The sequence below is a fragment of the Eleutherodactylus coqui genome, chromosome 6 (assembly GCF_035609145.1).
Source record: "Eleutherodactylus coqui strain aEleCoq1 chromosome 6, aEleCoq1.hap1, whole genome shotgun sequence".
Taxonomy (NCBI): Eukaryota; Metazoa; Chordata; class Amphibia; order Anura; family Eleutherodactylidae; genus Eleutherodactylus; species Eleutherodactylus coqui.
Window position 1 is genome coordinate 17,784,127 of NC_089842.1, and position 15,548 is coordinate 17,799,674.

Genomic DNA, 15,548 nt, shown 5'->3' on the forward strand with positions numbered 1-15,548 from the left:
CCTTCGGCCGCTTAGTAAATCTTATTTATTAACTCTTGGGGGAGCGGTGCTTTACAGAAGTCCAACAGTTGGGGCTTATTCACACAGGCGGTTTTAAAGTGCGTATTACGTATGTATTTTTTTACACGTGTTATATGGACAGCATAAACTCCGTTGATTTGCGTTGGGTTATTTAGATGTGTATTTTGCGCACGTTAAAAAAAAAAAATAATGATCCAGTGCAATCGATGGAGCTGCCTTGTGATTTATTTTTATTTTTTTTGCGTGCATGTAGGAAATGGTCGATGCATGCAAAAAACTGCATTTGCACCAAATACACACGTGTATATACACGGTAAAAACGCTGCATATTTCACGGACCAAAATTGCATATGCCTGTATGAATGAGCCCTTAGTTTGTATGGCGCAAAGTCCCCGTCATGCATTAGATATGTTGCATCCTACTGATTTTTTCGGTCTGCTGGGTCGGTCATTTAGGTAGTTTGTCCCTTTTATGGCGAGTGAATAATTTTAGGCAGATCTTTACTGGTTGGGATTGTTCATTAAAGTGACCCTTCAGGCCTGGAGAAACAAAGATGGCTGCAGCAGCTTCTCTGACTGCTTGAGGCACACAGTGTATTACCCTGTTTCCCTGAAAATAGGACATACCCTGAAAATAAGACATAGCATGATTTTCCAGAATTTTTGAGGATGCAAAATGATTTTTCAGGCTTTTTGAGGATGCTTGAAATATAAGCCCTACTCCAAAATTAAGCCCTGCTAACAGTTAATTAAAAAGGTCAATTTAAATAGTGTCCTGGCAGCTATACATGTAAAAAAGGTAAACCTTTTTGAACAAAAAATAATATGACACTGTCTTATTTTCGGGGAAACACGGTAGTCTGACACTACATGCTGCTCTAGCACACAGGAAACTTTGCAAAAGATCGTCTTCTTTATTCCCCAGTACAATGCATAAAAACTGCGACGTTTCGACCAAATAGAATAGGTCTTTGTCAAGCGTGCCTATTCTATTTGGTCGAAACGTTGCAGTTTTTATGCATTGTACTGGGGAATAAAGAAGACGATCTTTTGCAAAGTTTCCTGTGTGCTGGTCCTCTCTCCTGTGTGGTTATATCCTGGCTCTGTGGGGATCTTAAAGTCTGGATCCATTCCTGGACCGTGCACCAAGAGCGTATCCATCTTTATCTACTACAAGGTTGTGCTGCTCTCCTTTTTTTTTTTTTTTTTTTAATTGATCATTTGACTACATGCTGCTCTGACTTGTCACAAAGCTGATGGGGGCAGCACTGGGTAAGCAAAGCAGGTGTAGTGTCTTTTGACTACCTCCAACATGCTGTGTATTAGTATGCATCATTAGTCTGAGAAGCTGGAGTGGCCATCTTTGTCCAGGACCGGAGAGTCTCTTTAACATGCACAACTGCGGGATAAGTTTGGTCATGTCTGATCAGTATGGATGAGATGCTGACGTGGCGCTATATATCCAAACCATAGCAAGCAGACCTGATTAGTCCCACAGGGATCACATTTAGTCAGCGCTCTCCCCTCCAGCTGTCATAAACCCCAAATCATGATGTAGCTTGGGACATCACACGTGCACATATTTACATATTAATGTACTCATTGACACCCAGCTAATGCCGACAGATGCAGTTTTGGTATTAAAGGTTTTAAATGGGTTGTCCCCTATAGAGGGTAACTTACTGATTGGTGGAGGCCAACCTCTGGGACCCCGATTGTATCGGAGAACCCCCATTTACAGCATCCCTGACTGAGCAGAGTTGCAGTCACACATGGTCACTGACATTACATTCATTTCTGTGGGACCGTTGGAGATGGCAGAGTTCAAGTGCTCGGCTATCTCTGGCAGACCCGACGAAATGAAGGAAGAAGTAGCGCATGTGACCAACTACTCCAGTTATTTCACGGAATAGCAGCATAATCATGGTTATGGTGCTGTTCCAGGTGTTGACAGGGACCCGAGGGTGTGGGGTTTTTTTTTTCAATTCTTTCCTGCTGCTAAGTCCCCGCAGTATACGTACCTCCATGAGGTTTGCACGTGGTCTGAAGATTTGACTCTTTTCGGACGGCTGTGCTTACGCTCTCCCATAGACTTGTATGAGAGTACGTCCACACAGCAGCCTGAAAAGAGTCCAATCTTCAGACTGCAGACTTCACAAAGGGAATAAAAAGCAACTCGGCGGTCGCACATAGCTCAGAACTGGTAGCGATAAAAACTGCAACTCTTCCCGCATTAAACGAGCCCTCACAGAACTTCACGACGTACCCACAGGAAGGACCTGAAAGCCTCGAGGAATCATTCGTTATTCCGATCACCTGGTGGGTGCCGGGTTTTGTACTTTGAGGGATACTTCGACCTCTGCACAATACAATGAGGATTCCTTCATTCGCCTGCGAGTATTGCCGCTTCCTAAGAGTGAACAGTTCAATTTCAGATGGGATTTCCGCAGCAAACCTGCCCACTGTGAACCAACCATAGGTCTGTGCATGTTACACCTTCTTTATGTAAGCAGAAACAATTCCATTCACTGACAAAGCAGAGATACTAAAAACAAAGTATATTAGAAAGTTGCAGAACTTTTCGTTACACTGAACTTTATTTACAGAAGGCCAGACCGGCCCTTTAAATGGCGATCACAACACACCGAGGGGGAGCAGCTGCACATATAAAACACTGGATACTGGCGGTCAACAACATGATCATCGTTATATTTGTGGATTGTGATTCTGCTCATCAAACACAGATCTGGTAAATGAGATTAAGACGCAGTAACACGCAAGACAAGAAACGCAAATATATATATATATATATATAGAATTCAGAACAACCAGAGGAAGTAATGGGGGCTATTATAATAATTTGGGGGCCATTAACTAGGAGGGGTGTGTCTAATACTCATCATTTATAATACAAGACCATAGGGCAGAACCCCGTGTCTCCAAAGAGCTATTCCCCAACATTGAGGCTAGGGTTACAGGGCAACAGGGTCCCGCGACATGAAGATCGCAGTCTCGCACTGCAACATCGCGTTGATCGGTTGTCAATAGGGTTGCGTTGGGACCTGATTCCACGGTGGCCGTCACAAAAAAGTCAAAACTGTTTGGGGTTTTGTTGGAGGTTGCAAGTCACAGAATGCCACGCAAGTCCCACACGACTGCCTCTTGTTTGCAATGTGCCTATTTTTTTTTTTAAACAGCCAAATCGCAAAAAGTCATATAACTTTTTTGGTTTTACGAAACTTGATGCCATGCAACTAAAGCCCCCATGAAGCCCCAGCATAAATATACACTCTTTGTCAAAAACATTCCCGCCCCTAAAAGAAGTTGTTTTGTTACTAAACCCGTTCCATCTCAGGCAGATCTGTAAATGATGGGAGTTGTGGTGACTAGATGGATGGTCTTGTCAGCGGAGGCCCTAAAAGTGGTTCCCCCTCCCTTGACCTCTAAGAGGTTCCTTGTGTGTAGTGACCTCCTCTTCGGTTTGTGTAGAGCTTGTTGACCACTAGACGCCTCTACGACACAGAGAAGAGATGTCACCCCGTTACCAGAGTCTGAGAGGGGCGCATTATTGGGATGTGAGAAGCTGGATGGTCTTATCCATGAATTGCCCTCCACTGGGTCGTTCTGACCAGACTGTTAGGAGGTGTTGGGACCAGTGGATGGGGGCACACAAGGTGACCGGGCTCAGAACCCCCCTAAAGACCACCAGTAGAGAGGAGCGTCTGATCATCCAACAAGCACCAGCAGCTCCAACTATTTCATTATCCACCATCCAGAGACAGGGGGCGCCATCGTTATACTGCTGTATCTGTCTGAATCATTTCCAGGTGTTTGGCGGAAGGACATTTGGTCTTTTGGCCCCCATTACATGTACGGCCTCTGACACCCACCATCACCTCCGTCCACAGTGATGTCATGAACAATGAAACTGGATGCTACGGAGTGGAACCGGGATGTATCCAAGCTGAAGAGGGTACAACAGGGTACTAAAGCCTCCATGCCCCCCATATCACATCTTGTATCCAAGCTAGAGGTGGTACAACAGGGTACTAGAGCCTCCATGCCCACCTGTATCACATCTTGTATCCAAGCTAGAAGCGGTACAACAGGGTACTAGAGCCTCCATGCCTGCCTGTATCACATCTTGTATCCAAGCTAGAGGTGATACAACAGGGTACTAGAGCCTCTATGCCCACCTGTATCACATCTTGTATCCAAGCTAGAAGCGGTACAACAGGGTACTAAAGCCTCCATGCCCACCTGTATCACATCTTGTATCCAAGCTAGAGGCGGTACAACAGGGTACTAGAGCCTCCATACCTGCCCGTATCACATCTTGTATCCTAGCTAGAAGCGGTACAACAGGATACTAAAGCCTCCATGCCCACCTGTATCACATCTTGTATCAAAGCTAGAGGCGGTACAACAGGGTACTAGAGCCTCCATGCCCCCCGTATCACATCTTGTATCTAAGCTAGAGGCAGTACAACAGGGTACTAGAGCCTCCATGCCCGCCCATATCACATCTTGTATTCAAGCTAGAGGTGGTACAACAGGGTACTAGAGCCTCGATGCCCCCTGTATCACATCTTGTATCCAAGCTAGAGGGGGTACAACAGGGTACTAGAGCCTCGATGCCCCCTGTATCAAATCTTGTATCCAAGCTAGAGGGGGTACATCAGGGTACTAGAGCCTCCATGCCCACCCGTATAGCATCTTTTATCCAAGCTAGAGGTGGTACAACAGGGTACTAGAGCCTCCATGCCCCCCATATCATATCTTGTATCCAAGCTAAAGGTGGTACAACAGGGTACTAGAGCCTCCATGCCTCCCATATCATATCTTGTATCCAAGCTAAAGGTGGTACAACAGGGTACTAGAGCCTCCATGCCTGCCCATATCACATCTTGTATCCAAGCTAGAGGTAGTACAACAGGGTACTAGAGCCTCCATGCCCCCCATATCATATCTTGTATCCAAGCTAGAGGTGGTACAACAGGGTACTAGAGCCTCCATGCCCCCCATATCATATCTTGTATCCAAGCTAAAGGTGGTACAACAGGGTACTAGAGCCTCCATGCCTCCCGTATCATATCTTGTATCCAAGCTAAAGGTGGTACAACAGGGTACTAGAGCCTCCATGCCTGCCCATATCACATCTTGTATCCAAGCTAGAGGTAGTACAACAGGGTACTAGAGCCTCCATGCCCATCCGTAATCACAGCTTGTATCCAAGCTAGAGGCGGTACAACAGGGTACTAGAGCCTCCATGCCCACCCGTATCACATCTTGTATCCAAGCTAGAGGCGGTACAACAGGGTACTAGAGCCTCCATGCCCGCCCTTATCACATCTTGTATCCAAGCTAGAGGCAGTACAACAGGGTACTGGAGCCTCCCTACAAGGGTCGGTTCTCCACAATAAATGACCCTTTTGCTCTGATATTGTGATCACTTATAACAACGTTACAATCACAGAGAAAGTCATCCAACAACTTCTAGGGGAGGGCGGGGACTGACAGCGAGTGGATATATATATACTTCTAGGGGAGGGTGGGTACTGACAATGAGTGTAGGTCATTGAGTCGTCCAACTATGGATTAGCCTACAGTTTCCTAGAGCACCAATGAGCAGTTGTCTAATTTAGTGTGGATACAGTCCCCACTTTTTGAAAAATGCAAAAACTAAGCCGAATAACCCTTTTGTGTCCAAAGTTACATTCTGCAGTTGCGGTATTCCCTCTTTTTGTTATTTCCCCGGTGACACGGCTACAAGAGGTTTGTTTTCTGTGGAGCGAGCTGTATCTTCAGTGAGACCATTTAATGTGCTATAATGTATTGGTAAAATAAAAAACTAAAACTATAAGTGGGACAAACTAGCAAAAAAAAAAAAAAGCCGGTTGCGCATTGGTGGGGCTGATTTTACAGCATTCACTGTAAAACGACCCGTTATCTTCATTCTGGGGGTCAGTAGTCACAGCGATAACAATGCCGCATTACTTAAGAAAAATGGCTTTTTAAACGTTGTTTTCTGTCGCTATCTTTTGCCCCCGGTAACCTTTTCATTTTTCCCCATCGACGCGTCGGCAGGGCATCCTATAGTTTTTATGTACCAATTTGGGGATTCATACGACTTTTTTATCACTTTTTCTTCTTTTTTTTTTTTTTTAAGGGAGGGGGGGACTGACCGCAGAAAGCGAAATTCTGATTGTGTTCGCTGGGCGGGATTAATAATGTGATATTTTAATAAATTAGACCGTTACACAAGCAGTGATAACAAATTTTAATTTTTTTTTATGTGATGTTTGGGAAAAGTGTTTTTTGTTTTTTTTTACTTCTAAAGGGGTTGTCCGAGATCCGGCTTCATTATAAAGCCTGGTCCCCCGTGTGCAAAACATAATGAAGAGCTCATACTCACCATTTCCCGTTACCTGCTTGTCCCCCGCCGGTGGCTCCGGGTCAGCTTGTGATGTCCCATAAACCTGCCGTTCCAGCCAATGACAGCTCAATGATCATCACTGAGCACTGTCATTGGTTGCAGCATCCTGTTTACAGGACATCAGCAGAGAGATCCAGAGCCACTGCCGGGGGACAAGCAGCGAGCGGTGGGAGGAAGAGCAAAGGACCAGGTTTTATAAAGAAGCCGGATCTCAGACAACCCCTTTAATATTTTTCTCTTTCACTTACGATAATTTGATCGCTGATACAGTTTAATGCAATACTATGGTACTGCATTATACTGTAGTTTAACAGGCTTCCTATTAAGATGTGCCACAGGTATGTCTTACTAGGCAAACAATCATGGCAGCCCTGGGGCCTTCAGAAAGCCCAGGCTACCATGTCACTCAGACGTGACCAGGTCTTTGACAGGTGATGCCCGCTATATGTGGAGTGGGCTCAGCTCCGAGGCATATGTATTTAGGACGTATAGTGCCATATGGCTGACACAAAGGGTTTAACTATTTAGAGGTCTGGGAAAGCTGCGGCATAACAATACAACTGCTCATAGGTTTACCATTGTGCTTTCTCAGAGCCCTGGATGGCAAGTGCTAGTAATGGACTGATATATTTGCTGTGTCGCCATTCAGAATGAGGGAAAGTTGGGTGGCACTGTCTGTAGCAAATATAATGGGACGCTAATGGTTGCGTTGGGACTTGAAGACTTACATTTATAGGGGATTTTTTATTCTAGGGGGATGGCGCTAAACGGCCCAGTCATGGACTAGCATGGGGTCACACCAGTGGTAAAGTTAAGGCACAGCAGGTTCAGTCCCTTCCAAGCCGATTGATGCACAGTACAGACTTGTTGGGGATCCCGCACTCCTTGAGGGTCCGGCTGAGGTCTGTGAAGCTCCGCCTTGGTATCTCCATTGACTCCACACTGCATTCCTTACATGAGACCCCCGTCTTCTCCTCCACTGCCGCTAGGACAGTGAACAGTGTATCCGAGGGGCGGAAGAATCGCTCAAGCCTCTGACCAGAATGGGACCTGACGGCCAGGAGTAGCCTGGGCTCCTGTTCAGATGGCGGCTCCTGCATAGAGTCCTCCATATTGACTTGGCCGCTGCCTGGGTGAGGCTTGGGCGGCTCCCGATACAGATTCTTGGTGCTGTGGCGATCACGGACTTCAGGGGCCAACCTCATGGCGCTGGTCTTGTAGACCAGGTCATCCTCTGTGCTGTCTCCACCAGCTGCTGCGCCGATGGAGGGCAGGACTCGGTAGCGGTTGAGGCTGGAGGACGGTGTCCTGTATGGAAGCTGACAGAGAAGCTCAGGGATATCGTCCTGGGTTATCCTAGGACCAGACAGGGCTCTTGCTGATGACACCCGGGGAGTGGGTGATGTGTGACAGGGGTAAGTGTCCATACTGTGGGAGGTGCCCTGTGGGGTGGTCCTGGTGCGGCCTTTGGCAGATTTGGGTCTAGTGACATGCATCCTCTGGAGGGGGTCCCGTGTGCCAGGAGCATTAATGCCAGTCGGAGCAGATGCCATCTCTATTCACTGTACCTGGAAGAAACAGAACCAAATCAGCAAAGGGGTCCCCAAATGTAGACGGTACCTTCCCCTCCCAATAGGAAGCCCCCAATAAGACCTTCCCAATACTCCATAATTATAAAACTGAACATCCCTATTTCTAATCAAAACCCATCCCAAAACTGTGTGCAACAGGGATCCCCAATGTGTCACGCAACCACTTAGTGACTGCCGATACGCCTTTTTACGGTGGCCACTAATGGACCTAAAATCTGCACATACGCCTTTTTATATCATCTGTCATGGGTGTCCTTTGTGGGAAGAGTCGAGGCTCAGCTGTATACCGACAGCCAGGAGCGGATATCACCAACATTCATGACTGTTTAACCCCTACCATGCCACAATCGATAGTGATTGCGGCATGTACACGGATGGAAGCAGAGGGCTCCCCATGTCATCCATCGGCACCCTACCATAGAATCGTATGGGGTTAATGGGTTCCCATGGCAGCTGAAGGCCTCCATGTCAGCTATGTCACTCAGCCTATCAGAGTCTACTAGGCTGCCATCATATGCATAGTTCACTGCATTACAGAAGTAATGCAATGTACTATACTAGTAATTAAATGATCACATCTTCATGCCCCTTTGGGAGACTAAAAAAGTTTAATAAAGTTTACTTAAAAGAAAATCCAGTGTAAAACAAAAAAAAAAAAAAAAGATTTCCCAACAAAGCACTTCCTAAGGCCGGGCTCACACGGCTGTAAGCGTGTTGTGTATGGATTACACAATGCGACACACTAATGTGAGCAGAACTGGGTAATTCAATGCATTAGATTGAACCGCGGATTGTACGCTTGTGAAATCCGCAATGTGAGACCGGCCTAAATCAAAAACTGCCAACCCTCTCCCCAAACACACAAATTATAGACGTCACCGTGTTCATAACGACCCAAACAATGAAATCATTTGTCATTAATCGTACGCAGTGAAAACACATTCTTCATCTGTCCACCTCTCAAAAAACACAAGAAAAAGCGGTCCAAATCTGGCATCTACCCCAACATGGTGTCAACAAAAACTACAAATCTTCTCACAGCGCTCCGAGGGCGGCAGGAATGTGATGGTCGTACGGACCTCCAGAATGAAGTTAAAAGGCCATTTATGCCACACAGCGAGCACTAGAGAGAAAAACTAAAAAATAAAAAAACTCTAAAATTGCTGATTTTTTTTTTGTTGCTACGCCTACCACCAAAAAAAGGACTAATAAGTGATCAGAAAGTCATCGAAGAATCATCTTGGCATCAGGCAGGTCAATGGTTATTGGTTATTAGAGGGCCTTTGTCGTTACCCCCTTCCCCAGTGTTCCAACCCCCCACCACCACAATAAACATCTCTTTTCCGAGCCCCCCTTTTCCCAATATCCTCCCTGATGAATCTTATATTAGAGGTTCAGTATGTATCCAAGCTGGATTAGATGAGCTACACGGAATACTTCTCCGGTTCTCCTTTATGAACGTTCGCACTCACGATGTCATTGTAACAAATAGATTTCCAGTTTATTTTTGGAATGTGGAAAAGAGTTTAATAAAAACATTAAATATACAAAAAGTCATCTGTGGCCCAAAATGGGGCCAATAAAAACGACACGTTGCCCGGCCGTAAACCGGCCCTCCCGCAGCGCTGTCAGATATAAACATTTTGGCCGTCTTGTAACGCGGTGACAGAAAAAGGATTGGTAAAAGTATTTGTAGTGTGCAAAAGTAGTGACAACTAGAACCATATAAACGTGGTGCGCTGCAGCGCTGAGCCAGAGTGACATCTAGAACCATATAGACGTGGCGCGCCGCAGCGCTGAGCCAGAGTGACAACTAGAACCATATAGACGTGGCGCGCCGCAGCGCTGAGCCAGAGTGACATCTAGAACCATATAGACGTGGCGCGCCGCAGCGCTGAGCCAGAGTGACATCTAGAACCATATAGACGTGGCGCGCCGCAGCGCTGAGCCAGAGTGACAACTAGAACCATATAGACGTGGCGCGCCGCAGCGCTGAGCCAGAGTGACATCTAGAACCATATAGACGTGGCGCGCCGCAGCGCTGAGCCAGAGTGACATCTAGAACCATATAGACGTGGCGCGCTGCAGTGCACTGAGCCAGAGTGACATCTAGAACCATATAGACGTGGCGCGCCGCAGCGCTGAGCCAGAGTGACATCTAGAACCATATAGACGTGGCGCACCGCAGTGCGCTGAGCCAGAGTGACATCTAGAACCATATAGACGTGGCGCGCCGCAGCGCTGAGCCAGAGTGACATCTAGAACCATATAGACGTGGCGCGCCGCAGCGCTGAGCCAGAGTGACATCTAGAACCATATAGACGTGGCACGCCGCAGCGCTGAGCCAGAGTGACATCTCGAACCATATAGACGTGGCGCGCCGCAGCGCTGAGCCAGAGTGACATCTCGAACCATATAGACGTGGCGCGCCGCAGCGCTGAGCCAGAGTGACATCTCGAACCTTATAGACGTGGCGCGCCGCAGCGAGCTGAGCCAGAGTGACATCTAGAACCATATAGACGTGGCGCGCCGCAGCGAGCTGAGCCAGAGTGACATCTAGAACCATATAAACGTGGCGCACCGCAGAGCTGAGCCAGAGTGACATATAGACGTGGCGCGCCGCAGCGCTGAGCCAGAGTGACATCTAGAACCATATAGACGTGGCGCGCCGCAGCGAGTTGAGCCAGAGTGACATCTAGAACCATATAGACGTGGCGCGCCGCAGCGCTGATCCAGAGTGACATCTAGAACCATATAGACATGGCGGGCCGCAGTGCTGAGCCAGAGTGACATCTAGAACCATACATACGTGGCGCGCCGCAGTGCGCTGAGCCAGAGTGACATCTAAAACCATATAGACGTGGCGCGCCGAAGTGCGCTGAGCCAGAGTGACATCTAGAACCATATAGACGTGGCGCGCCGCAGCGCTGAGCCAGAGTGACATCTAGAACCATATAGACGTGGCGCGCCGCAGCGCTGAGCCAGAGTGACATCATCGCGGGTTGTGACAATGCCATAAGAGCAAGACCCAAACAAAAATGGTGGAATTTCAGCCCCCTTCCCAATACCCATAATTAGAACACTGAACATCCCTATTTCCGTATTTTGGCTCGCACATTTCAGTCACGCAAAAAAAGCACCTGTTCCATCTCTCCGCGTATTTAAATGCACGCGCAAACGCAAGGAGATGCGTGAAACTCTGCTGGTAACAGAGCACATCTGGAACTAACTAGACGAATTACCCATTTCAGTCGGCGCGTCTTTGTGTCCCGCTGCCCTGCGGGCAGAAAAAGTGCGGCGAGATGCGCCGGCGTGTGTGCAGAGAAGGTGCACTAAACCACGCGCAATTGTACTTACGCTCGTGTGAAGCCGGCTTAAGGCACAAAATAGGGTGGTGACTACGAGAGCTTTCACGCGGGACGCAAAACGCTGCGCAGATGCAGATTTTGTCAATAAGTGCAGATTTTGGTCTGTTGTAAGCGCAGAATGCGAACCGCGGGAAGTTCGGGGGAATTTCTTGCATTTTTTCCCGCAGGCTTTAATTGCCGAATTCCATCTCCTGTATGTTAGGAATCCGCAACAACAATTCCGCGAGACGTCCGTAATTCAGAAGCAGAAAGCTTTTCCGCTGTGGAATTTAATCTTGCGGTTTAGAAGTAAAGGGGCGGAGTTTAACAGGTCCGCAAGTCAAGCCCCATAGAGATAGCAGTGACGCAGAAATGTCCATGCGGACTAATTCTGTCCCGTGTGAAAGGTCCCTAGGAGGTTCATCAAAGGCACTGACCCCCAAATACAGAACAAATGGGACAACTCCGTGGATCACTCACCTCTTCCACGCCAGCCGGCGCAGGGCGGATACGTGCAGGCGTCCCCGTCTCGGAACGCGGTTCTCCCAGCTGAGAGGAAAGAGGCAGAAAGTGAGTAAAAAAAATTTGAAATTTGGTAGCTTACGATTTTTAACTGTTAAGATAACATAACCGGCTTCACCTGGGGGGTCCGTGACCTCCCAAACACACAAGTTACCTGCAACTTAAAAAGTTTGAGGAAGAATTTTTTTAGGCTGTCTTGGCTCACTAGGTCATCTATGAAGTTGTGCCAGCACTGCCCCACCCATAGAGGGCGCCTTCTGTGTAGCCACAATCCCCCCTAATGGACAGCAACACTTTTATTAGGCCATCCAGCACAAGACTAACCCCCCCTATAAGTGGTACAGTCCCAGCAGAGCAGCGCATACTATGCTGCGACAGAACGGAACAATCCATTGTTTAACGGGGGAGTGGACACCAGCTCTCCAACAAGTTCTCCCTAGTAGCCCTCATCGCCCACGACCCTCCAGTCACCCGTTTATTCGCCCACTGTGAAACCGCCTAGGGTTACCTGTCCGCGGCCGCTCCTATCGCCGCCATCTGCCTGTACAGTGGCGGCTAGTAAACAACCCCGTCTCTCGGGGCAACCAAGCGTCACACGCTAGACTGACGTCATCACGCAACCGCCCAGCTTGTGCAGTGATGTCGCTGTCTCGGCGGCGGCCATGTTGCTGGTGGTTTATAGTCGCTACAAGTTTAGTGTGGTTATTTTGTCCGGCTGCAGTACTGCCCAGTGGCCACTAGAGGTACTTTCAAAAAAGTTTACATTATCTTTATTCTGTGGGTCCGTACGATTACAGGGATACCAGATCTATATATTTTTTCTGTTGTACTGCTGTAAAAAAAAGTTCAATCTATATACTGGATAAACAAGAGAGTCCGATCTATCAAAGTAACACATTATTTACCCCACACAGAGAACATTGTCAGAAAAAAAAGAACGCAACAATTGCGCTTTTTTGGGTCCCCCCCCCTCTTCAAGAAAAAAATGGAATAAAAAGCGATCAAAAAGTCATATTTACTCCAAAATGGGACTAAAGGAAACTACGGGACGTCCCGCACAAAATGAGCCCACGCAAAACTATGTTGACGAAAAAATAAAAAACTTACGGCTGTCAGAAGATGGCGGCAGAAAATAATGAAAAAATGAAATATCTCTAAAAAAAAATAAAAGTAGTACAGCAAAAAAAAAACAACTATATAGATCTGGCATCGTAGTAATCGCACTGACCATGGAATAAACATATCAGGTCGCTTCTGCTGCAGTGTGTGCGCCGTAGAAATAGGACGCAGCCAAAGATGGTGGGAGTTCATTTTTTTCCCATTTCACTCCACTTAGAATTTTTTTTAAGTTTTTCAGTACATTATATGGTACATTAAATAGTACTGCTGAAAAATACAACTCGCCCCGCAAAAAACAACAAGCCCTCATGCAGCGACGTCGTGGATAAATAAAATGATTTTTTTTTTAAAAAAGGGAAGGGGAGGGGACTGAAAATGTAGAGAAAAGGCATCTTGGCCTCACAGACTGATTTTCTTCTGGACTTTTTTATTAATTTTTGAGGAACATCCAGCTCTTGGTAATGTAACTGTTGTGTCAAATGTAATCTCCTTCTTGCTGACTGTCTCCTTGGTACATGTGATGTCTTGGAGATGTCTTGGCTACTTCTCCTGACTGACACCTTCCAACAATCAGACCCCTTTGATGTTCTGTAAGATCTTTATGGACCATCTAAGAAAATGTCAGGAAAATCCTAGAAGAGCCGAACTTGATATGGGGGAATCAGAATTGATGTAAATAATGGCAGCGGAGCGCTGACTACTAGTTATCAAGAGATTACATGTGATTGACTAATAGTGAACACGACCCCATACCACAATATAAGAGGGTGTGAACACTTATGCAACCACATTATTTAATTATTTTTATCTCTATTTCTTAGTGGAATCGTACAGATAGCGGGTCACATTGAAGGCGGGAATAAATCTGAAATGATCGTGTCGACTTCTGATACCGACTGCATGGTCATAATCTTGGACCTGTTATTGTATCTATGTAGTAATCTTGGCATTGTTACCGCAGCTATTAAAGATGAGCGAGCATGCTCGTCCGAGCTTGTCCATTGCAAAAATGCTCGAGTCTCCCATTGACTTCAATGGGGTTCGTTACGCGCGTAGAGCTCTCGAATATTACAAAAAGCTCGACTCGAATAACGAGGACCCCAGCATTTTGGTGCTCGCTCATCTCTAGTGGCTATGCACTACCTCTGGTTTTGGTACCATATCAATGAAAAGAGTTTGGTCCGGAGTCGCCAGGAGAGCAAAATGTAAGAGAAGCCAAGTAATCTTGTAGATATGAGACCTTTTAGTGGCCAACAAACTACACTATAACATCATGTATATCCACACGATTACTCGGTTTCTCTTACTGAGAACAATCCCTTTTTACCATATAAATGCAATACATTTAGTTCTGGTACCACATATATGCAGAAAACTCAATTCTGAAACTGTATCCATATAGTACACTCAGCTCTGGTATTATAGCTATGCAGTAAGAGTGGTTCTGGTATTGTATCTAAATTGTAAACTTGGTTATACTACTGTATCTATGCAGTAAACTTGATTCTAGTACCATATATATGCAGTAGTCTTGGTTCTGTTACTGTGTCTATGTAGTAGGCTCGTTTCTGGTACTGTAGTAAGAATGGTTCTGATATTGCATCCATGTAGTAAGTTGTGGTTCTGGTACTGTATGCAGTAGACTTGGTTCTGGTACCATATATGTGCAATTGACTTGATTCTGTTACTGTATTTATGTAGTAAGTAGTCTTTGTTTTGAAACTGTATCTATGTAGCAAGAGTGGTTCTGGTATTGTATCTATCTTGTGAGCTTGGTTATGCTACTGCATCTATGTAGTAAACTTGATTCTAGTACCATATATATGCAGTAGTCTTGGTTCTGTTACTGTGTCTATGTAGTAGGCTCGTTTCTGGTACTGTAGTAAGATTGGTTCTGATATTGCATCCATGTAGTAAGTGTGGTTCTGGTACTGTATACGGTAGACTTGGTTCTGGTACCATATATATGCAATTGACTTGGTTCTGTTACTGTATTTATGTATTAATCTTTGCTTTGGTACTGTATTTATGTAGCAAGATTGGTTCTGGTATTCTATCTATCTTGTGAGCTTAGTTCTGCTATTGAATCTATGCAGTAGACTTGGTTTTAGTACCAAACATATGCAGTAGTCTTGGTTATGTTACTATATCTATGTAGTAAGCTCGCGTCTGGTACTGTATCTATGTACTAAGATTAGTTCTTTTTTATCAATGTAGTAAGTGCAGTTCTGGTACTGTATGCAGTAGACTTGATTTTGGTACCATGCATATGCAATACACTTTGTTCTACTATTGTATCCAAGTAGTAAGCTTGTTTCTGGTGCTGTATTTATGTAGTATTATTGGTTCTGGTATCATATCTATGTGGTAACCCTAGTTGTGGCATTGTATCTATGTAGTAATTGTAGTTCTGGTACCTTATCTATGTGCTTAAAATTGATTCTGGCATCATATCTATGTGGTAAGCATAGTTCCAGTTTTGTATCTATGTATTAATCTCGGTTCTGGTAT

General features: G+C 46.0%; 1 protein-coding gene across 1 annotated transcript; it reads right to left on the minus strand.

The window, feature by feature from the left end:
• Positions 1–2,607: 2,607 nt before the first annotated feature.
• On the minus strand, positions 2,608–12,498 carry UBXN10 (UBX domain protein 10). Its single transcript, XM_066606371.1, has 3 exons — positions 12,427–12,498; positions 11,877–11,945; positions 2,608–8,025 (listed from the first exon to the last, which is right to left on the minus strand). The coding sequence occupies exon 3, from the start codon at positions 8,008–8,010 to the stop codon at positions 7,285–7,287; it is 726 nt and encodes a 241-aa protein (XP_066462468.1). The 5' UTR covers positions 8,011–8,025; positions 11,877–11,945; positions 12,427–12,498; the 3' UTR covers positions 2,608–7,284.
• Positions 12,499–15,548: the final 3,050 nt, after the last annotated feature.

What these genes read in the sequence shown, in the direction of transcription:
- UBXN10 (XM_066606371.1), bottom strand. Translation starts at nt 8,010, where the DNA reads ATGGCATCTGCTCCGACTGGCATTAATGCTCCTGGCACACGGGACCCC.